The sequence below is a fragment of the Oncorhynchus gorbuscha genome, linkage group LG13, assembly GCF_021184085.1.
Source record: "Oncorhynchus gorbuscha isolate QuinsamMale2020 ecotype Even-year linkage group LG13, OgorEven_v1.0, whole genome shotgun sequence".
NCBI lineage: Eukaryota > Metazoa > Chordata > Actinopteri > Salmoniformes > Salmonidae > Oncorhynchus > Oncorhynchus gorbuscha.
In genome coordinates this window covers 38,163,679-38,182,444 of record NC_060185.1, presented here as the reverse complement: position 1 = coordinate 38,182,444, position 18,766 = coordinate 38,163,679, and the positions used below count along the sequence as shown (strand labels likewise).

At 43.9% G+C, this 18,766-nt stretch overlaps 1 protein-coding gene across 8 annotated transcripts in view; it reads right to left on the bottom strand.

Annotated features, from left to right (window-relative positions):
* Window positions 1–18,766, bottom strand: part of LOC123992838 (neurobeachin-like) — a 342,421-nt gene that overhangs the window by 33,748 nt on the left and 289,907 nt on the right. For all 8 annotated transcript variants that reach the window (XM_046294393.1, XM_046294395.1, XM_046294397.1 and 5 more), the window contains one exon: window positions 4,771–4,923. In XM_046294393.1, the coding sequence (XP_046150349.1) occupies window positions 4,771–4,923 (153 nt within the window). The remainder of the gene's footprint in view (window positions 1–4,770; window positions 4,924–18,766) is intronic.

Genomic DNA, 18,766 nt, shown 5'->3' with positions numbered 1-18,766 from the left:
ACAGTGTAACTGTTGTTTTATATCACTATGGTAGACAGTGTAACTGTTGTGTTATATCACTATGGTAGACAGTGTTACTGTTGTGTTATATCACTATGGTAGACAGTGTTACTGTTGTGTTACATCACTACGCTAGACAGTGTTACTGTTGTGTTACATCACTATGGTAGACAGTGTAACTGTTGTGTTACATCACTATGGTAGACAGTGTTACATCACTATGGTAGACAGTGTAACTGTTGTGTTATATCACTATGGTAGACAGTGTAACTGTTGTGCTATATCACTATGGTAGACAGTGTTACTGTTGTGTTATATCACTATGGTAGACAGTGTTACTGTTGTGTTATATCACTATGGTAGACAGTGTAACTGTTGTGTTACATCACTATGGTAGACAGTGTAACTGTTGTGTTATATCACTATGGTAGACAGTGTAACTGTTGTGTTATATCACTATGGTAGACAGTGTTACTGTTGTGTTATATCACTATGGTAGACAGTGTTACTGTTGTGTTACATCACTATGGTAGACAGTGTAACTGTTGTGTTATATCACTATGGTAGACAAAGTTACTGTTGTGTTACATCACTATGGTAGACAGTGTTACATCACTATGGTAGACAGTGTAACTGTTGTGTTATATCACTATGGTAGACAGTGTTACTGTTGTGTTACATCACTACGGTAGACAGTGTTACTGTTGTGTTACATCACTATGGTAGACAGTGTAACTGTTGTGTTATATCACTATGGTAGACAGTGTTACTGTTGTGTTATATCACTATGGTAGACAGTGTTACTGTTGTGTTACATCACTATGGTAGACAGTGTAACTGTTGTGTTACATCACTATGGTAGACAAAGTTACTGTTGTGTTACATCACTATGGTAGACAGTGTTACATCACTATGGTAGACAGTGTAACTGTTGTGTTATATCACTATGGTAGACAGTGTTACTGTTGTGTTACATCACTACGGTAGACAGTGTTACTGTTGTGTTACATCACTATGGTAGACAGTGTTACATCACTATGGTAGACAGTGTAACTGTTGTGTTATATCACTATGGTAGACAGTGTAACTGTTGTGTTATATCACTATGGTAGACAGTGTTACTGTTGTGTTATATCACTATGGTAGACAGTGTTACTGTTGTGTTATATCACTATGGTAGACAGTGTAACTGTTGTGTTAGATCACTATGGTAGACAGTGTTACTGTTGTGTTATATCACTATGGTAGACAGTGTTACTGTTATGTTACATCACTATGGTAGACAGTGTAACTGTTGTGTTATATCACTATGGTAGACAGTGTAACTGTTGTGTTATATCACTATGGTAGACAGTGTTACTGTTGTGTTATATCACTATGGTAGACAGTGTAACTGTTGTGTTATATCACTATGGTAGACAGTGTTACTGTTGTGCAATATTACTATGGTAGACTTATAGTGCTTATGTTATTATTGTTCTTATTGTCGACCCAGTGGTCACACACTACAACTCTAGCAGCAGATACGCATAAAGACATGCTGCAGGACTTTACACTCTCCCTCCCACAGGACAATAACAGCCTCTATCAACAGAGTGGAGCTAGCTAGAGCGCACAGACAGAGCTGAACACAGAGGGAGCTGAACTAGCCATGGGGCATGTCACCACGATTGAATCTGGCACATGCAAAGATGGGAACTGGACGGAGGAGGGGTGGAGGGAGGGTGGGAAAGGGGAAGGAGAGAGAGAGAGAACGAGAGAGAAAGAGAGAGAAAACGAGAGAAAACGAGAGAATAAAAGGTAACGTAAGAGGGAAGCAGGAAATGAATAATGCCATAAAGAGATCTGAGAGCAGGATGAGTGAGGACAGTGACGGAGAGTGAAGATGATGATTCTCTAGGTATCCATCCAAGGATCCCGCATGTATGCTAATAGTCTATATGACAAGATAAGAGGATAAAAACACTGTGCAACAACCCCCCCCCCCCTGCCGAGGCCTGGCCCTCCACCTCCCTCCTCCCTCCTCCTCTCTGTGCCACACCTCCACCTCCCTCCTCCTCTCTGTGCCACCCCTCCACCTCCCTCCTCCTCTCTATGCCACCCCTCCACCTCCCCCTCCTCTCTGTGCCACCACTCTACCTCCCCTCCTCTCTGTGCCACCCCTCCACCTCTCTGTTCCACCACTCCACCTCCCTCATCTCTCTGTGCCACCACTTCACGTCCCTCCACCTCTCTGTGCCACCCCTCCACCTCCCTCCTCCTCTCTATGCCACACCTCTACCTCCCTCCTCCTCTCTGTGCCACCCCTCCACCTCCCTCCTCCTCTCTATGCCACCCCTCCACCTCCCCCTCCTCTCTGTGCCACCCCTCCACCTCCCCCTCCTCTCTGTGCCACACCTCCACCTCCCTCCTCGTCTCTGTGCCACCCCTCCACCTCCCTCCTCCTCTCTGTGCCACGCCTCCACCTCCCTCCTCCTCTCTGTGCCACCCCCTCCACCTCCCTCCTCCTCTCTATGCCACCCCTCCACCTCCCTCCTCCTCTCTGTGCCACCTCTCCACCTCCCTCCACCTCTCTGTGCCACCACTCCATCTCCCCCTCCTCTCTGTGCCACCCCCTCCAACTCCCTCCTCCTCTCTGTGCCACCCCTCCACCTCTCTGTGCCACCACTCTAGCTCCCCCTCCTCTCTGTGCCACCCCTCCACCTCCCTCCACCTCTCTGTGCCACCACTCTACTTCCCCCTCCTCTCTGTGCCACCCCTCCACCTCCCTCCACCTCTCTGTGCCACCACTCTACTTCCCCCTCCTCTCTGTGCCACCCCTCCACCTCTCCCTCCACTCTGTGCCACCACTCTACTTCCCCCTCCTCTCTGTGCCACCCCTCCACTTCCCTCCACCTCTCTGTGCCACCACTCCACCTCCCCCTCCTCTCTGTGCCACCCCTCCACCTTCCCATCCTCTCTGTGCCACCACTACACCTCCCTCCACCTCTCTGTGCCACCACTCCATCTACCCCTCCTCTCTGTGCCACACCTCCACCTCCCTCCCCTCTGTGCCACCCCTCCACCTCTCTGTGCCACCACTCTAGCTCCCCCTCCTCTCTGTGCCACCCCTCCACCTCCCTCCACCTCTCTGTGCCACCCCTCCACCTCCCTCCACCTCTCTGTGCCACCACTCTACCTCCCCCTCCTCTCTGTGCCAACCGTCCACCTCCCTCCATCTCTCTGTGCCACCACTCTACCTCCCCCTCCTCTCTGTGCCACCCCTCCACCTCTCTGTGCCACCACTCTACCTCCCCCTCGTCTCTGTGCCACCCCTCCACCTCTCTGTGCCACCACTCCACCTCCCTCCTCTCTGTGCCACCCCTCCACCTCCCTCCACCTCCCTCCACCTCTCTGTGCCACCACTCCACCTCCCCCTCCTCTCTGTGCCACCCCTCCACCTCCCTCCATCTCTCTGTGCCACCCTTCCACCTCCCTCCACCTCTCTGTGCCACCCCTCCACCTCTCTGTGCCACCCCTCCACCTCTCTGTGCCACCCCTCCACCTCTTTGTGACACCCCTCCACCTCTCTGTGACACCCCTCCACCTCTCTGTGACACCCCTCCACCTCCCCCTCCTCTCTGTGCCACCCCTCCACTTCCCCCTCCTCTCTGTAACACCCCTCCACCTCTCTGTGACACCCCTCCACTTCCCCCTCCTCTCTGTGCTACCCCTCCACCTTCCCATCCTCTCTGTGCCACCACTACACCTCCCTCGACCTCTCTGTGCCACCACTCCACCTTCCCATCCTCTCTGTGCCACCACTACACCTCCCTCCACCTATCTGTGCCACCACTCCACTCCACCTCCCCATCCTCTCTGTGCCACCCCTCCACCTCTCTGTGTGCTAGGTTGATGTAGATATAGCTGACCATGCAGTAGAGGAGGAGAGCAGAGGGGAGAGAGTAGAGGAGGAGAAGAGAGCTGAGCTTACTGAAAGGTCACCTCTGCTCGCCGCTAACCCCCCCAGCCCCTTCCCATCATCACCCCTACCTCCCTCCCCCCCAGCTCTGTCACTCCTGCTGAAAAGGTCAAGTGTGTTCCTACCCCATACCCCACATCCTACCCCAAATAACATTGTAGAACTGTAGAACCCCGCCCCCCCCCATAATCTCATATCTATAATAGTGTGTGATTGTGAGTGTGTGTGTACGAGTGTGTGTGGGTTTGAAATGTGATGAGAAGTGAAACGCTGTGTGTCTCCAGGCTGGACTGGTTGAGAGGCTGGCAGAGGGTGGAGAGAGAGTTCACGTCTCTGTGTGTCTCTTTCTCTCTGTGTGTGTGTGTGTTGCTCAAAAGGGGCCTGCAGGGAGAGCAGAGTTGTACTGGGTTGACACACACACACAAACAGCACACAGCCACACACACAAACAGCACACAGCCACACACGCAGCTAGATGATGATTGATGAGTCCAGCATTAGGTAACATTATAGGGGACACTTACTGGCCCCGTCCTTTAGTGACATCAACGGGGTCAGCTGCAGATTGTGTTAGTATCGAGCAGTGCACACAGACATACAGAGTGAGGGGGAGGAGGGGGGAGAGGGAAGAGGGAGGAGGAGAGAGGAGAGGTGGGGGGTAGGAAAGAGGAGGGGATGATAGAGGAGGAAAGGAAAGGGTGGTACAAAATGAGAGGACGGAGGAGGAGACAAGGGTGACAAAAGCAGGAGAGGAAAGAAACAGAGCAGAGGGTGGGAGAGGAGGAGAGGAGAGGTGTTTAGTTCCTCACCATCCGGTTGATCCTGACAAAGTCCTCAGGCTTGTTGGCCCAGGGAGGCAGCTCTACATCACACACCATCTTGCCATCCTCCCTCTGGCCCAGGTGGTAACCATTACTATTACCAAACATCTCCGGCAGGTAGTAGAACTCTGGAATCAACTCCTGTTGGAGACAGACATTACCACATTATTATACACATGTTATTATACTACATGATTACATGTTTTATTACACAGGGCAGGTAGTATGATCAACAAGGGGAGGAGAGATGTAAGGCGAGTAAATGGACTGTGCACGTGTGTGTGTCTTCAGGGGGAAAGGTAATACAAGCCAAATAAACAGCAGGCCATGGGTGTTGAGAGGTGCTGTAACAGTTATTTCAGTGGTGTGTGTGTGTGTGTGTGTGTGTGTGTGTGTGTGTGTGTGTGTGTGTGTGTGTGTGTGTGTGTGTGTGTGTGTGTGTGTGTGTGTGTGTGTGTGTGTGTGTGTGTGTGTGTGTGTGTGTGTGTGTGTGTGTGTGTGTGTGTGTGTGTGTCAGTGCAGAGGTGTGGTGATGAGGTCAGGACCGCACAGAGAGGAAGAAATAAACTCCCATGATCCTCCCTGGTGTGATTCCAACTTAAAAATAAAATAAACAACTAGCTGACCCTGGAGACACCCTTTAGCCCAGTGGTCACCAACCTGAGTCAAAATGCAAGCCGAGATCTACGCTCTCATGAAGTAAAAAATGTAAGCCTATGCATCATTAACCTAATAAAAACAGGTCTGTAGGGATGACATCTGTGCAGTAGGCCTAATTCATTACCACAGCATATTGGCTATGCATGGCCTGCCAGTATGGTTCTTCTCAGATCACATTATATTTCAAAACTCGATCTACATAAACAAAATAAATCAGTTGTTGTTCTACTTGCGAGGCATAGCTGAGCATACATTTAAATATTAGCTTTTTTATTTTGTACCTGTAACCTCCAGCATCTTCACAAGATCCTTTGCTGTTTTTCTGGGATTAATTTGCACTTTTCGCATCGAAGTACATTCATCTCTAGGAGACAGAATGCATCTCCTTCCTGAGCGGTATGACGGCTGCGTGGTTCCATGGTGTTTATACTTGCGTACTATTGTTTGTACAGATGAACGTGGTACCTTCAGGCATTTGGAAATTCCTCCCAAGGATGAACTAGACTTGTGGAGGTCTTGGCTGATTTCTTTTGATTTTCCCATGACGCCAGGCAAAGAGGCACTGAGTTTGAAGGTAGGCCTTGAAATACATCCACAAGTACACCTCCAATTGACTCAAATGATGCAATTAGCCTATCAGAAGCTTCTGAAGCCATGGCATCCTTTTCTGGAATTTTCCAAGCTGTTTAAAGGCACAGTCAACTTAGTGTATGTAAAGCTCAGACCAACTGGTATTGTGATGCAGTGAATTATAAGTGAAATAATCTGTCTGTACAGAATTGTTGGAAAAATTGCTTGTGTCATGCACAAAGTAGATGTCCTAACCGACTTGCCAAAACTATAGTTTGTTAACAAGACATTTGTGGAGTGGTTGAAAAACGGGTTTTAATGACTCCAACCTAAGTATATGTAGACATAAGTATATGTAAACTCCAACATAAGTATATATAACTGTAGTTGCCATCACACTCAGGCCAGGTCCATCTCCAGTCAGACTACTGTGCAGGCGTACTAATAACAGAATGATAGCATGGTAATAACAGAAATATAAGGATACTTAAAACCTGAACTGAACAATCTCCCACTCTTCTTTAAAGACAAATAAAACATCAACAACATAATGAAATGTCCCAAGTATTATTTAAGTTACCCATTACAAATGGGTTGTGTGACAAAGTTTTTATTTGTATTACTTAAAATGCCACTTTCCATTACTGAGTGCCTTTAGGAGCACAAGACCGGGTGCTCCCTTTTTAGTCAGACAGTCAGCCAGCTGTTCCTTTGTGGCCGACCACAAAAAAATCCGCTGGATTCTCTGTGCGTGAATAAGTTTCTTAATGCTGCTAATCTCAAGCCGAAGTATTTTCTCTGTGACAGACTTGGTGGACCTGACAGCATCAACTAGGGAGTTGCTGTCAGTGACACAAACTACAGGTAGAATGTGGCCATTTTGCCTCAGCAGTGGTAAGCTCTGAGAACGGAGTTGCCAGAAAGATGGCATTGTCAATTCCATCCACAAGAGCAAGGGTTTCTCAAGCAAGTGTGCTTCGGACTACCATTCTGTTCCTATCTGACTGCCAACAGATGGTGAGAATCTTCCTCCTTCACCCATTAACATGATTAGATGTCCACCTTGTGTGCCTCCATCTGTGAGGTTCCCCAGGGAAGCATCACTGAAGATTGTCATATTTTCCAACATGCTGAAACTTTAGTCACTTGTTGATTTCAGTTTACGAACAACTTTGTTTGTCTCTTGAATGGTTTATACAGTGGGGTGTTTAGTGTCGGATGCCAAGTTGCATCCATCAAACATTACATCATGTCTACTCTGTCGAGCAACCCTTTGAATTTGACCCATCTTTGACCTCAATTGATCAGCTTCAATTCCACAGGTCGGGGAATCGCTTTGTACGGCTCTTGAAGAATCTGGGTGGATGGGTTGAAGATGATTGATATAGCTTTCCTGTTGCATCAGTATTGTTCTGTCAACTGTATAATAAACCCTATGCCAACATAACAAAAACGATCATGCTCCTCACGGCCGACCTGGAAAACAGCTTTGAGGACTGGAATCACAGTAGCAAATGTCTGTGAGCCACCCCAGATGAAGTCATCAACATGACAGGCAAGTACTCCAGTCACATTGCAGTCTTGATCAAACCAATGGAAGACTGCAGGATCCACTAGTGACATTTTTCCACCTGTACTCAGCATTGTTTCCTTGACTTTGTTGTACCAGTAGAGTGACGCATCTGCCAGTCCATACACACACTGTTTTAGTTTACACAGTTTTCCTTCGCTCTTACCTTCAGGCAGAGGTCAGCTGTGAATGTCCCTTGACAGCTCTGTTCCCTGCAAAAATGCAGATTTGATGTCTATGGAATGAAGTTCCATTTTCTTCTGGCAGTTCACTGTCAGCAGCAATCTGAGTGACTCTGAGGCGCATGTCGGTGAGTCTTTTGGGAGTTCTTTAGCAGCCAGCTCCTCAAAACCTCTAGCCACTAAACATGCTTTTGGCACCATTCCAGGTAAGGATTCTTTAAGGGTACACACCCACCTTGTTCACACAGCTGAGTCAGCTTACCTGTTGTACCAGAACATGTAGCAATTTCAGAGAACTCCTTTGGCTTTTCCTGCTCTTCCAATGACTGTTGCTGTGTGGAATACCACTCTCTGTCCATGTATTTAACAGTTTGTCCAGTTTCAGATTAGAACCACCATGTTGTCTTAATACACGTGGCTGTTGTTGAACGATTTCCTCATTTAAAACCTCAACAGTATTACCTGTGTCATGGTTGATGCTTTCTGCTCCATTTCCTGTGTCAGTTTCAGTGTCCATATAATTTTTTTTGTTTAACCTTTATTTAACCAGGTAGGCTAGTTGAGAACAAGTTCTCATTTACAACTGCGACCTGGCCAAGATAAAGCAAAGCAGTGTGACACAGACAACAACACAGGGTTACACATGGAATAAACAATAAACAAGCCAATAGCACAATAAACAAGTTAATGACACAGTAGTAAAAAAAGAAAGTCAATATACAGTGTGTGCAAAATATATGCAGAGTTTGGCAATAAATAGGCCATTGGAGCGAATAATTACAATTTAGCAGATTAACACTGGAGTGATAGATGAGCAGATGATGAAAGTAGAGATACTGGTGTGCAAAAGAGCAGAAAAGTAAATCAAAACAGTATGGGGATGAGGTAGGTAGATTGGGTGGGTTATTTACAGATGTACTATGTACAGCTGCAGCGATCGGTTAGCTGCTCAGATAGCTGATGTTTAAAGTTGGTGAGGGAAATAAAAGTCTCCAACTTCAGCGATTTTTGCAATTCGTTCCAGTCACTGGAAGCAGAGAACTGGAAGGAAAGGCGACCAAATGAGGTGTTGGCTTTAGGGATGATCAGTGAGATAAACCTGCTGGAATGTGTGCTACGGGTCGGTGTTGTTATCGTGACCAGTGAACTGAGATAAGGCGGAGCTTTACCTAACATAGACTTATAGATGACCTGGAGCCAGTGGGTCTGGCGATGAATATGTAGCGGGGGCCGGCCGACTAGAGCACACAGGTCGCAGTGGTGGGTGATAATAGGTGATTTAGTAACAAAACGGATGGCACTATGATAGACTGCATCCAGTTTGCTGAGTAGAGTATTGGAAGCTATTTTGTAGATGACATTGCCGAAGTCAAGGATCGGTAGGATAGTCAGTTTTACTAGGGTAAGTTTGGCGGCATGAGTGAAGGAGGCTTTGTTGCGTAATAGAAAGCCGATTCTAGATTTGATTTTGGATTGGAGATGTTTGATATGAGTCTGGAAGGAGAGTTTACAGTCTAGCCAGACACCTAGGTACTTATAGTTGTCCACATATTCTAGGTCGGAACCGTCTAGGGTGGTGATGCTAGTCGGGCGGGCGGGTGCGGGCAGTGAAAGGTTGAAAAGCATGCATTTGGTTTTACTAGTGTTTAAGAGCAGTTGGAGGCCACGGAAGGAGTGTTGTATGGCATTGAAGCTTGTTTGGAGGTTAGATAGCACAGTGTCCAAAGAAGAGCCAGAAGTATACAGAATGGTGTCGTCTGCGTAGAGGTGGATCGGCAGCTCTAGCCTTTAGCTCGATGCGGATGTTGCCTGTAAATCCATGGCTTCTGGTTGGGATATGTACGTACAGTCACTGTGGGGAAGAAGTCATCGATACACTTATTGATGAAACTGATGACTGAGGTGGTGTATTCCTCAATGCCATTGGATGAATCCCAGAACATATTCCAGTCTGTGCTAGCAAAACAGTGCTGTAGTGTAGCATCCGCGTCATCTGACCACTTCAGCATTGAGCGAGTCACTGGTACGTCCTGCTTTAGTTTTTGCTTGCAAGCAGGAATCAGGAGGATAGAATTATGGTCAGATTTGGCAAATGGAGGGTGGGGGAGAACTTTGTATGCATCTCTGTGTGTGGAGTAAAGGTGGTCTAGGATTTCTTCCCCCCTGGTTGCACATGTGACATGCTAGTAAAAATGGGGTAAAACTGATTTAAGTCCCCGGCCCCTTCTGGCTGAGCATTTTCTACTTTGCTTATGGCCTTATAGAGTTGGTTGAGAGTGGTCTTAGTGCCAGCTTAATTTTGTGGTGGTAAATAGACGGCTATGAATAATACAGATGAGAACTCTCTTGGTAGATAGTGTGGTCTGCAGCTTATCATAAGGTACTCTACTTCAGGCGAGCAATACCTCAATACGTCTTTGATTTTAGACATTGTGCACCAGCTGTTATTGACAAAAAGATTCACATCCCCAAGGGTAGCGTCTCTTTTCTGCCGGTGCATGGAAAATCCTGCCAGCTCTATGTTGTCCGTATCTTCGTTCAGCCACATCTCGGTGAAACATAATATGTTACAGTTTTTAATGTCCCGTTGGTAGGATAATCTTAATAGTAGGTCATCAATAATGTTATGCAAGAATAATGGAAGGCATTGGGAGTTTACTCGCTCGCCTCTGAATTTTTAGAAGGATCCCCGATCTGTGTCCCCTTTCCCGGCGTCTTTTCTTCACGCAAAAGGCGTGGATCTGGGCCTGTTCCAGTGAAAGCAGGATATCCTTCTCATCGAACTCATTAAAGGAAAAAGTTTCTGCGGTGAGTAATAGCTTTTCTGATGTCCAGAAGTTATTTTTGGTCATAAGAGAGCAACATTATGTACAGTCATGGCCAAAAGTTTTGAGAATGACACAAATATTCATTTTCACAAAGTCTGCTGCCTCAGTATCTTTAGATATTTTTTGTCAGATGTCACTATGGAACACTGAAGTATAATTACAAGCATTTCATAAGTGTCAAAGAATGTTATTGACAATTACATGAAGTTGATGGAAAGAGTCGATATCTGCAGTGTTGACCCTTCTTTTTCAAGTCCTCTGCAATCCGCCTTGGCATGCTGTCAATTAACTTCTGGGCCACATCCTGACTGATGGCAGCCCATCAGTCAGGATTGTTGGAGTTTGTCAGATTTTATGGAGTTTATTTTAGGATTGATCACAAGTTCTCAATGATATTAATTTCTTATGGATGGGGACAGTATTGAATAGATTGGATGATTAAGGTGCCCAGAGTAAACTACCTGCTACTCAGACCCAGAAGCTAAGATATGCATATTAGTATATTGGTAATATAGTATATTTGGATAGAAAACACTCTGAAGTTTCTAAAACTGTTTGAATGATGTCTGTGAGTATAACAGAACTCATATGGCAGGCAAAAACCTGAGACAAAATCCAACCAGGTAGTGGGAAATCTGAGGTTTGTAGGTTTTCAAGTCTTTGCCTATCCAAGATACAGTTTAAATTTGGTCCGATTGCACTTCCTAAGGCTTCCACTAAATGTCAACAGTCTTTAGGACCTTGCTTCAGGCTTCTACTGCGAAGGGGGAGCGAATAAGAGCTGTTTGACTAAGAGGTCTGGCAGAATGCCATGAGCTAAATCATGCGCGTGGCCGTGAGAGAGCTGTGTTTCTTTTCATTTCTAAAGACAAAGGAATTGTCCAGTTGAAACATTATTGAAGATTTATGTAAAAACATCCTAAAGAATGATTCTATACATCGTTTGACATGTTTCTACGAACTGTAGTGTAACTTTTTTGACTTTTCGTCTGGACTAAGTGCCTGCGCCTCGTGAGTTTGGATTTGTGAACTAAATGCGTGAACAAAAAGGAGGTATTTGGACATAAATTATGGACTTTATCGAACAAAATAAACATTTATTGTGGAACTGGGAAAGGTAAGTGAATGTTTATAATGCTATTTCTGACTTCTGTTGACTCTACAACATGGCGGGTATCTGTATGGCTTGTTTTGGTGTCTGAGTGCTGTACTCAGATTATTGCATGGTGTGCTTTTTCCGTAAAGCTTTTTTGAAATCTGACAGCGGTTGCATTAAGGAGAAGTATATCTTTAATTCCATGTATAACACTTGTATTTTCATTAACATTTATGATGAGTGTTTCTGTAAATTGATGTGGCTCTCTGCAAAATCACTGGATGTTTTGGAAGCAAAACATTACTGAACATAACGCGCCAATGTAAACTGAGATTTTTGGATATGAATATGAACTTTATAGAACAAAACATACATGTATTGTGTAACATCAAGTCCTATGAGTGTCATCTGATGAAGATCAAAGTTTAGTGATTAATTTTATCTCTATTTCTGCTTTTTGTGACTCTTCTCTTTGGCTGGAAAAATGGCTGTGCTTTTATGTGACTAGGTGCTGACCTAACATAATCGCATGGTATGCTTTTGTCGTAAAGCCTTTTTGAAATCGGACACTGTGGTGGGATTAACAACAAATTTATCTTTAAAATGGTGTTTAATACTTGTATATTTGAGGCATTTTAATTATGAGACTAATGTTGTTTGAATTTGGCGCCCTGCACTTTCACTGGCTGTTGTCAAATCAATCCCGTTAACAGGATTTAAGCTGTAAGAAGTTTTAAGGTCTGTGGAGTTTCCTGGCCATGGACCCAATATATCGATGTTTTGTTCCCAGAGCCACTTAGTTATCACCTTTGCCTTATGGCATGGTGCTCCATCATGCTGGAAAAGGCATTGTTCGTCACCAAACTGTTCCTGGGTGGTTGGGAGAAGTTGCTCTCGGAGGATGTGTTGGTAACATTCTTTATTCATGGCTGTGTTCTTTGGGAAAAATTGTGAGTGAGCCCACTCCCTTGGCTGAGAAGCAACCCCACACTTGAATAGTCTCATGATGCTTTACTGTTGCCATGACACAGGGCGGATGGTAGCGCTCACCTTGTCTTCTCCGGACAAGCTTTTTTCCGGATGCCCCAAACAATCGGAAAGGGGATTCATCAAATAAAATGACTTTACCCCAGTCCTCAGCAGTCCAATCTTTGTACCTTTTTCGGAATAAAAGATTCAGCAGACTGTTGGCATTACACGTCTGGCTAAAAGACTACTGTTGCTCTGCTGGAGTCACTTTTATTGATAACTTTGACACCTTCTGGAAACAGAAGATATTCTACAGGAATGACGGAGTCCATCCAAATCATCTCGGCTCCTAGACCTTCTCCACGCATTTCAAGGCTGCATTGAAACAATGACTGGTAAATGATCCAAGACCAGCTCAGTTAATCCCTACCATTGTGACAATGAGTCGTCATAATGCTGCATCAAATGTACATGATCTTAGGGGCATTGGGAAACACAATGTAAGTAATTTAATGTATGTACTCCTAATTGCACCGAATACATCTGTTTATCCTACAGCTATTGTAAGCAGTAATCATAAGCCTATAAACCAGAGTTACACTGTTAGCACTGAGATGGTGCGCAATAGTAGGAAGACCACTTTATGCAGCTCACCCTGTACATTAGCTCCAATGTAAATAACATGAGTAAGTCTACCTCTGATAAGCTTCCCAGTAAAGAATTATAAACAATCAAGCAACCCAGAAAAGTGCTAAAAATAGCCCATATTAAAATATGTAGCCTAAGAGCAAGGTCCACGAAGTTAATAACTTGCTTGTAACAGATGACATTCATATTCTGACTATCTCTGAAACTCACTTAGATAATACCTTTGATGATACAGTGGTAACAATACATGGTTATAACATCTACCGAAAATACAGAAATGCCAACGGAGGTGGTGCTGCGGTCTATAGTCAGAACCACATTCCTGTAAAGCTTAGAGATGATCTAATGTTAAATACTTTTGAAGTAATATGGCTACAGGTTCATCTGCCTCACCTAAAGCCCATTCTTGTGGGAAGCTGCTATAGACCACCAAGTGCTAACAGTCACTGTCAGGATAATATGTGTGAAATGCTTGATAATGTATGTGATATCAACAGAGAAGTATATTTTTGGGGTGATTTAAATATTGACTGGCTATCATCAAGGTCCCCACTCAAGAAAAAACTTCAAACTGTAACCAGTGCCTGCAACCTGGGTCAGATTGTCAGTCAACCTACCAGGGTAGTTACAAACAGCACAGGAATTAAATCATCAACATGTATTGATCACATCTCTACTAATGCTGCATAAATTTGTTTTAAAGCAGTATCCAAATCCACTTAGCCGTAGAAGAAAATGACTGTAAAAACTGTTAAATCCCCTTGGATTGATGAAGATTTGAAAAATTGTATGGTTTAGAGGGATGAGGCAAAAGGTCTGACAATTAAGTCTGGCAGCCCAACTGATTGGCAAATATACTGCAAATTTAGAACTCATGTGACTAAAGTAAATAAAAATACAAATAAACTACACTATGAAACAAATAAATTATTTAAAGAATGATAGTTAAAAGCTTTGGGGCACCTTAAATGAAATTTTGGGAATAAAGTCAATTCAGCTAATTCATTCATTGAATCACATGGCTCATTCATCACAGAGCCCACTGATATTGCAAACTACTTTAATTACTTTTCATTGGCAAGATAAGCAAAGTTAGGGATAACATGCCAGCAACAAACGCTGACACTACACATCCAAGTATATTGAACCAAATTATGAAAGACAAGAACTGTACTTTTGAATTCCGTAAAGTCAGTGTGGAAGAGTTGATTTTTCTTTTGTCTATCAACAATGACAAGCCACCGGGGTCTGACAATCTGGATAGGAAACTACTGAGGATAATAGCAGACGATATTGGCACTCCTATTTGCCACATCTTCAATTTAAGCCTACTAGAGAGCGTGTGCCCTCAGGCCTGGAGGGAAGCTAAAGTAATTCCGCTACCCAAAAATAGTAAAGCCCCCTTTACTGGCTCAAATAGCCGACCAATCTGTTACCAACCCTTAGTAAACTTCTGGAAATTGTATTTGACTGGATACAGTGCTATTTTACAATAAACAAATTGACAACAGAATTTCAGCATGCTTATATGGAAGGATACTCAACAAGCACAGCACTTACACAAATTACTGATGATTGGCTGAGAAAAATGTATGATAAAATGATTGTGGGGGCTGTCTTGTTAGACTTCAGTGCAGCCTTTGACATTATCGATCATAGTCTGCTGATGAAAAAACGTATGTGTTATGACTTTACACACCCTGCTATAATGTGGATATAACTTGTCTAACAGAACAAAGAGGGTGTTCTTTAATGGAAGCCTCTCAAATATAATCCAGTTAGAATCAGGAATTCCCCAGGGTAGCTGATTAGGCCCCTTGTTTTTTCCCCCATTTTTACAAACGACATGCCACTGACTGAGTAAAGCCAGGGTGTCTGTGTATGCAGATGACTCAACATTATACACATCAGCTACTACAGCGACTGAAATGACTGCAACACTCAACAAAGAGCTGCAGTTTCAGATTGGGTGGCAGGGAATAAGTTAGCCCTAAATATTTCTACAACTTAAAATATTGTATTTGGAACAAAACACTCACTAAATATAAACCTCAACTAAATCTTGTAATAAATCATGTGGAAATTGAGCAAGTTGAGATGACTAAACTGCTTGGAGTAACCCTAGATTGGAAACTGTCATGGTCAAAACATATTGATGCCGTAATAGCTAAAATGGGGATAAGTCTGTTTATAATAAAGCGATGCTCTGCCTTCTTAACAACACTATCAACAAGGCAGGTCCTACAGGCCCTAGTTTTGTCACACCTTGACTACTGTTCCGTCGTGTGGTCAGGTGCCACAAAAAAGGACTCAGGAAAATTGCAGTTGGCTCAGAACAGGGCAGCATAGCTGGCCCTTGGATGTACACAGAGAGCTAATATTAATATGTCAATCTCTCCTGGCTGAAAGTGGAGGAGAGATTGACTTCATCACTACTTTTATTTATGAGAGGTATTGACATGTTGAATGCACCAAGCTGTCTGTCTAACCTGTTGAGTGTAGGGGGCAGTATTTTGATGTTAGGATGAAAAACGTACCCAAATGAAACTGCCTGTTTCTCAGGCCCAGAATCTTGAATATGCATATAATTGTCAGATTAGGATAGAAAACACTCTAAAGTTTCCAAAAATGTCAAAATATTGTCTGAGTATAACAGAACTGATATTGCAGGCAAAAACCTGAGGAAAATCCAACCCGGAGGTGCTGTTTTTCCTGAAAGCTCTCTGTTCCATTGCCTGCCTTCGCTCCATTTAAAGGGATATCAACCAGATATTTTTCCTATGGTTTCCACATGTTATGAACAGTCTTTAAACCTAGTTTCAGGCTTTTATTTTGAAAAATGAGCGAGAAAGATCACATCGCATCATTGTATGGCTGGGTGCCAGTAGCGTTTTGCATGTGCAACAGTTTGGAGCAGACATTTTCTCTCTCTCTCTCCTATTGAAGAAGCTACAGTCCCAGTTGAAATATTATCAATTATTTTTGTAAAAAAAGTTTCTACGAACTTTACGGAATTGAAATTTTCGTCTGCCCCGTCGTGACCGCTCGAGCCTGTGGATTTCTGAACATAACACACCAACCAAATGGAGGTATTTTGGATATAAAAATAATCTTTATGGAACAAAAGGAACATTAATTGTGTAACTGGGAGTCACATGAGCGCAAACATCCGAAGATCATCAAAGGTAAGCGATTCATTTTATTGCTTTTCTGACTTTCGTGACCAATCTACTTGGCTGCTAGCTGTTTGTAATATTTTTCTCTGCTGAGAGAGATGTCCTTACATAAACACTTGGTATGCTTTCGCCGAAAAGCTTTTTTGAAATCTGACATGCCAGGTGGATTAACAACAAGATAAGCTGTGTTTCGCTATATTGCACTTGTGATTTCATGAAAATTAAATATTTTTAGTAATTTAATTTGAATTTGGCGCTCTGCAAGTCAGAGGATGTTGACGAAAATGATCCTGCTAATGGGATGGGTGCATCAAGAAGCTAAACTACTGGCACCCATGCATACACAACAAGACATGCCCCAAGAGGTCTCTTCACAGTCCAGAACAGACTATGTGAGGCATAGAGTACTACATAGAGCCATGACTACATGGAACTCTATTCCACATCAAGTAACTGACGCAAGCAGTAAAATTATATTATTTAAAAAACAGATTAAAAAACACCTTATGGAACAGCGGGGACTGTGAAGCAACACAAACATTGGCACATGCATACACACACACACAGATGATAACATATGCACTATACACACACATGGATTCAGTACTGTAGATATGTGGTAGTGGTGGAGTAGGGGCCTGAGGGCACAGGGTGTGTTGTGAAATCTGTGAATGTATTGTAATGTTTTTAAAATGGTATAAACTGCCTTAATTTTGCTGGACCCCAGGAGGAGTAGCTGCTGCTGGTATTGGTATTAAATATTAGCCCTCTGATTATGATGAAGAGCACAACATGCCACTCTGTTTTGGACCCGCTGCAAGAATTAGGTCCTTCTATGCACCATTTGACTATTTGACAGGACAATAATTAACATCAGATAAAACTAGAGCCTGCAGGAATTGATTTGTGGAGTGTGGTATCAAAAAAGCAGAGCATCTCTTTATTACGGACAGACCTCTCCCCATCTTTGCAAGCATTGGATCTATACGTTTTGACCATGACAGTTTCCAATCTAAGGTAACACCAAGTAATTTGGGAGGCTAGGGTCAGTTTGTTATATCTGGAGTACTTCTCCTGTCCTATTCGGTGTCCTGTGTGAATCTAAGTGTGCGTTCTCTAATTCTCTCCTTCTCTCTTTCTTTCTCTCTCTCGGAGGACCTGAGCCCTAGGACCATGCCCCAGGACTACCTGACATGACTCCTTGCTGTCCCCAGTCCACCTGGCCGTGCTGCTGCTCCAGTTTCAACTGTTCTGCCTTATTATATTCGACCAAACTGGTCATTTATGAACATTTGAACATCTTGGCCATGTTCTGTTATAATCTCCACCCGGCACAGCCAGAAGAGGACTGCCCACCACACATATGCTCTCTCTAATTCTCTCTTTCTTTCTCTCTCTCGGAGGACCTGAGCCCTAGGACCATGCCCCAGGACTACCTGACATGATGACTCCTTGCTGTCCCCAGTCCACCTGGCCGTGCTGCTGCTCCAGTTTCAACTGTTCTGCCTTATTATTATTCGACCATGCTGGTCATTTATGAACATTTTAACAACTTGGCCATGTTCTGTTATAATCTCCACCCGGCACAGCCAGAAGAGGACTGGCCACCCCACATAGCCTGGTTCCTCTCTAGGTTTCTTCCTAGGTTTTGGCCTTTCTAGGGAGTTTTTCCAAGCCACCGTGCTTCTACACTTGCATTGCTTGCTCTTTTGGGTTTTAGGCTGGGTTTCTGTACAGCACTTTGAGATATCAGCTGATGTACGAAGGGCTATATAAATACATTTGATTTGATTTCATTTAGTCTCCTCAACTTGTTCAGCAGCTACACCATTCATTACCAGATTCAACTGAGGTGTAGAACTTCAGGAATGATTTGTACCAAATACAATGCTCTTAGTCAGGACCAGTTCATTACTAGCCACCCATTCCAAAACAGACTGCAACTCTTTGTTAAGGGTTTGAGTGACTTCATTAGCTGTGTTTGCTGATGTGTATATGGTTGAATCATTAGCATACATGGACACACATGTTTAATGCCAGTGGCAGGTCATTGGCAAAAAATAGAAAAGAGTAGAGGGCCTAGAGAGCTGCCCTGTGGTACACCACACTTTACATGTTTGACATTATGTCTGAATCCACGATATGGTAGAGGTTGAAAAGCCATAACACATATGTTCTCTCAACAACAGGTTACGGTCAATAATATTAAAGTCTGCACTGAAATCTAACAGTACAGCTCCCACAATCTTTGTATTATCATTTTTTTTCAACCAATCATCAGTCAT